General features: G+C 34.0%; 1 protein-coding gene across 1 annotated transcript; it reads left to right on the top strand.

The window, feature by feature from the left end:
- The first annotated feature begins 2,744 nt into the window (after nt 1–2,744).
- Nucleotides 2,745–5,230, top strand: LOC147866093 (non-specific lipid transfer protein GPI-anchored 14-like). Its single transcript, XM_087316463.1, has 3 exons — nt 2,745–3,149; nt 3,848–3,907; nt 4,924–5,230. The coding sequence occupies exons 1-3, from the start codon at nt 2,816–2,818 to the stop codon at nt 5,118–5,120; spliced, it is 591 nt and encodes a 196-aa protein (XP_087172589.1). The 5' UTR covers nt 2,745–2,815; the 3' UTR covers nt 5,121–5,230.
- The last annotated feature ends 217 nt before the right edge of the window (nt 5,231–5,447 follow it).

The raw sequence follows: 5,447 nt of genomic DNA, 5'->3' as shown, positions 1-5,447 counted from the left end.
GTTTCATGACAACAACCAGGGATCTAAATGGTTGAAACTCATGTGGGATCTCTCTATTTGAGTCTAAGATGTGAGAATGAATTGCAGCCCATGATAATGCGATCTTAAAGAAGTTTCCAAAAGTTGAGTTGTTCATTGTAGGTGGGTTGTTGGTACCATTTGATATGCAACCACCTTCTACTTATTATGTTGTACATATGTTCATTATAATCCATTAGAACTTATGATGTTATATCTTGAAAGTGTAAAAATAAAAGGACACAAGCTAGTATAGCACGTCATTTTACGCACAAAAATTTAAGTTACACCTATTATAATTAGGTTCGATAGTAATTGAAAAAGAGTCAACAAAGTATGGGTATCTTGTTTGGTAGTAATATTTCATGTTGAATAGATATTCATGCAACATATGCTTCATAAGTTACCACCTCAACAATAATTTGTATACCCTATTAGAGAGAATCAAGATGCTACACAATGAAGATGGTAATTTTCAACATTGTACTTAAAACAAACACATGTTGATAACTACGAATGTGATGAAATGGTTAGACATCAAAAAGCTAGGGCTCAATCATCCTACCAAATTTACAGTTGCATACGTAAGAAACATTTGTTCAGCAACCATAAATACACAATAAATACTACAAAAGTAAAAACTAATGGTTGGAAACTATGAACAAGCTAGCATCTGTTCATCAAAATAGGTGCTTGACGGAAACTTTAATAAGGCAAAATATGAAATTCCTCATTTATTATTCAACAAAAATATTAGGGACTTGTTGTGGTCCTCCACACCATTGTCGGGTTGTTGACCTAGTACGTAAGAGGACACCACAACCAAACCTAAGTGACCTTTTGATCTCCTTTTTGTCTATTGACTGGAGTGTATACATTCACATCCTTTTGGATAGTTTCAAATTTCAAATGCATGTTTGAATAAAATCTTATTTTGCCCCTGTATTAGTATTCCAATTACAAGTTGAAATTGTTTGTAACTATTTAGTTGCCATTTTGTGGTTTTTTTTCCTTTTGTCATAATCAATAAAAAGACTAAATCTAAATTAGAACAAACTGAAATCCTGATTTGTTTATCCTCCATAACGAATTAGTGTCAAGAATACTCTTGCCAATGGAGTGTTGTATTTGTGTTTCTCATGTATTTAGTTTCAATTGGAAAAACATTATGCTTTGCAATTTACGTCTTTCGACAAGTCAAACGAAAGCTTCTCAATAACAATATGAAGGGCTCTTCTAATATGGAAACATACTTATTCCTCCATTTTGTGTTTCTAATATGCTTTGGATCCTCGAGTAAACAATCCAAAGCATGGATGAAAACCATGAAATTCAACATAGTATCGGAAATGGCCGCCTTTATGAATACTACAACATAGTCTCGGATTGGAACCACTATGTACACTCCCACAAGTAGGATAGGAAAATAATTTCCATGTTGTTAATGTTGTATCTATGGTTATGTGTTTATGTTTCGACCAATACAATCCTTTTAGTTTGAATCCGAGTTGATACTTTGTACTCCGATTTTCGATTAAAAAACATGTACTTATGGTCTATAGTCTTATCATTATGTACAAGTTTGGAAAACGATTATCCAAGAAATTTATCGACCCATTGAGTTGCTCCTATGGTCAAATATCTAGTTTGAATATATGTACATATATAAATCATTGGATTGGAACCACTATCTACACCACTCCCACAAGTACGATATAATCGTATAGTCATGGACAATAATTTCCACGTTAATGTTGTATGAGTATCTATGGTTATGTGTTTATGTTGTGATTGATACAATCCTTTTAGTTTGAATATGAATTAATACTTTGTACTCTGATTTTCCATTTAAAAACATGTACTAAAACTCTATAGTCTTATCATTATGTACTAGTTTGGAAAACAATTATCCAAGAAATTTATTAACCCTTGAGTTGATCCTATGGTCATGATACAATCCTTTTAGTTTGAATCAATAGTACACAATGACAATTATTTATATTTTGGATAACATGCCTCTGAGTTAGTGCCCATCAAGCTTAGTGATATCAATATTATCATGGTGATTTGAATCTCATAAGTTGAGGGGGGGGGGGGGGGGGGGGGGTTCACGTTGTTGATGTAAGTACATATGGTAACCCTTTCCTATGGATACGGTAAATTCTATGTAATTGGTCCCAGAGTATATAATGGTTAGTAATGAGCCCTAATGTGGCTAAACTAACCAGAAGTGTAACATCGATTAAACCATAGCCTAAAAATGGACAATAAGTAATATCAATCTTAGTAAGCCAATACTAGTTTTAGAGAACAAACTAAGCTCAAATAACCTCGTATCATAAACGATCCAGTGCATTGGAAGTGGATGCGAGCGCACACACATGAAGTGGACTAGGAAGTGACAAGCTGAGTAGATTGACAATATCATATGCCAATCTAGTTTCCTCAATTTCATTAAATTTAAAAACAAGCCAATCTCATAAAAATTTTAAAATACTCTACATCTAGTACCGTCTCACAAATCATTCATCTATTTGAAACACAAATCATTAATCTATTTGAAACACAAGTCATTCATCTATTTTGAAACATGATGTGTTGCATAAAATCCAAAATATGAGGAAATGCAGTGGGTAGAAGGTAGTGGGAAAGGGGAAGTGCAATAAATGATGGATGAAAAGAGATAAGAGAGAGAAGTGGGCCTATATATAAGAGTGTGGTTGTGAAAGCCATTATTTACATAAGAGAGAGAGAGAGAGAGAGAGAGAGAGAGAGAGAGAGAGAGAGAGAGAGAATCATGGGTGAGGGATTGAGAATGGTAGTGTTTCCCTTGGTAATGATGGTGTGTTGGAGTAATGTGGTGAATTCACAACAAGATGTTTCTGGTTGTACAGGCCCAATTGAAGATCTTCTTGTTTGTTTACCTTATGCCCAAGGAAAGGCCCCCGTCCCTACAGCAACATGTTGTGCCAACATTTTGAAAGTCTACACTACGGATAGGAAATGCTTGTGTGAGCTTGTCGGTGCTAGCTTCATGGGTGGCATCAAGGGTCTTCCCCCCTTCAATCAAACCCTTGCTCTTAGTATGTCTACGGTTTGCAATGTCAATGCCGATCCTACTGAATGTCCAGGTAGAAGATACACATAAATAAGCAAGCTTTTCAAGTTTTCCTCTTTTGGACAATTTCATGGAGTTATATAGATGTGGTTATTATAGGACTAGCTTCCTCTAATTGTGAATGGTATGCATTTAAGACTAATAAGGTTCATCTTGTTAGGTTGTTATGTCATGGACTATCTAAATGGTTATAAGACAACTAGCTTGGATTAGATGGAGAATAGATAGTGTGCAAAGTCCAAGGCTAATTAGACCAAAGTTATCTAACTAATTAGTGTTTTTGAATAATTTAGATAGACTATTTGCATGTGCTGTCTAGCTTCTAAGCCGAGTTTTCACTTGCATCATATGCTATTTGAAACAACTTTTAGATGACATATTTCATGTTGTTTGTTGTTGGACCAAATTGGTGACATATAAGCATCATCCTCTTCCCCCTAGCATCCCACTTTAGTCATCTCAATTTCTAATATGATCGCAAATACCCCTTTTTCATACATATAGCATAACATAACATTGAAATTCCATAACATTCCAACTTTCTTCTTCTAGTTGTGGTGCATACATATTTGAACACAACCTCATTTGTTAAGTAAATTTATTTATTCTTGTTTGATTGTTTATGGTTATCAAAGTATTGGGTATGATTTATCCACATAGCAAACTAACCATACTATGATTTATGATATATGTGTCCATGCATTTTGGCAGGGTTACTAGGTTTACCTCCATCCTCTCCGGAAGCTAAAGAATTCATTAACGCTAAGAATTGTATGAATTTCATCCTTAACTAATTTTTATTTTCCAATAATTTTATTCATAATCTAAGTATATGCATGTTAATTGCGTTTTGGTGAAATTTACATGCATGACATCATAAACTTGCTTGCACATATAGTCTTAGGACAAAATAAAAAACAGTAAACAGAACTTTTATTTATTTATTACTGCATTTCCATTCTCATTGGAGCAATGATGACTCAAAAAACATGTGATTAGGATGTGATTTTGATAGATATGTATTAGAGAGGGGAATTCACTCCATAGTACACTTTTTGAAATGTGTGAAGAGGGTAGAATCTAGATTCAAAATTTTCATGAACCAAAACACTTCTCTATTTTCACTTGTAATTTGTGCTAGCTAGAATTGATGGCAGGAAATAGATGCATTAAATGCTTGCTATTTTGCTTTACTTAAGTCTTGGCCACAACAGTAGTATATGCCTTTACGTACTTTCTAAATAACTGCATATTTACATAGAGAGATGTATACGAAAAATTATGGACTTAGTTTACATACATCTAGAGACTAGGATATATATACTTAATGAAATAAACCTATCCTAGTGTGAAGTCTTTGTCCTTCTATATATGCCCACATTTACACGTGTTTTGCCTAAAGGACATGGCTTCATCTCGATCACTCAATGACTAGTAACTACTGTTGTTCCACATGTGGGCGATTTAATGTCTTTGTCGGCACATGTCTAGGCCCTTCAATGGATGTTGAAAAACAAAACACGTCGATGACCTAAATTCTTTATTGTTATAAAATCCATCAAGTTTCAAGGCTTTGTTGCCATTGAAGAGTTTCCTTGAGATGTTGAACGATTCAACTGTAGATATGATTTTAGGAGGCAAGCGAACTTACATGGCATCTTATATAATTGCAACCCCATGACAACAAGCTATATATATGTTACGCTTTTACTTGAAAAACCCCTTCCTCATGTAGTCATTTGGTATTTTCTTAGACTAAGACTAACAAAAATTGGTTTGATATTCAGTAACAGATCCAACCAAGGCAACCACCACGAGTAACTCTGCATCGCCAATGTCATCCCCATCTCCGTCTACCGCTCTTGCTTCCAGTAAGAACCAAACAAGTAGCCCACCAGCAAATCATGGTGTTCATCTTGCAACCACTCAAACCTTATCAATATTTATTCTATTATCTTGTTTCCTTCTATTTACCCAATTTTAATTATGTCGATCAAGTGCACAGGATGTGCAAAAACAAACTTAGCAGCATTCAATGAAATGAAACTTTTTGGACCCAAATCATTTCATTTCTTAACATTGTCTTTTATGTCATTATCAACTCGGGTTCTTAAAAGTGAATTTGTAAGAAAATTGTTAGTATTCATGAACAAAAAACTTAAGAAGAAAGTAGGCCTTTTGTTTGAGTTTAGAATTGTATTGAGATATTTTTTTGAATCTACAAAAAAATGGGCCAATTAAAATCTCTATTAAGTTGTATATGAAGTCAAATTACATCACATAATGTCTTACTATTTGTACATTTCTCTTT

This window comes from Azolla caroliniana, unplaced genomic scaffold, assembly GCF_043228905.1.
Source record: "Azolla caroliniana isolate FFs.n. ecotype wild unplaced genomic scaffold, voAzoCaro1.0.p SCAF_3, whole genome shotgun sequence".
NCBI classification, from domain to species: Eukaryota; Viridiplantae; Streptophyta; class Polypodiopsida; order Salviniales; family Salviniaceae; genus Azolla; species Azolla caroliniana.
This window is presented reverse-complemented; position numbering and strand designations above follow the sequence as displayed.

Excerpts from the sequence above, each read along its gene's own strand:
- LOC147866093 (XM_087316463.1), top strand. The coding sequence starts at position 2,816 with ATGGGTGAGGGATTGAGAATGGTAGTGTTTCCCTTGGTAATGATGGTG. Across the intron at positions 3,150-3,847 it reads CGATCCTACTGAATGTCCAG|GGTTACTAGGTTTACCTCCA; the intron begins GTAGAAGATACA and ends GCATTTTGGCAG. Across the intron at positions 3,908-4,923 it reads ATTCATTAACGCTAAGAATT|TAACAGATCCAACCAAGGCA; the intron begins GTATGAATTTCA and ends TTTGATATTCAG.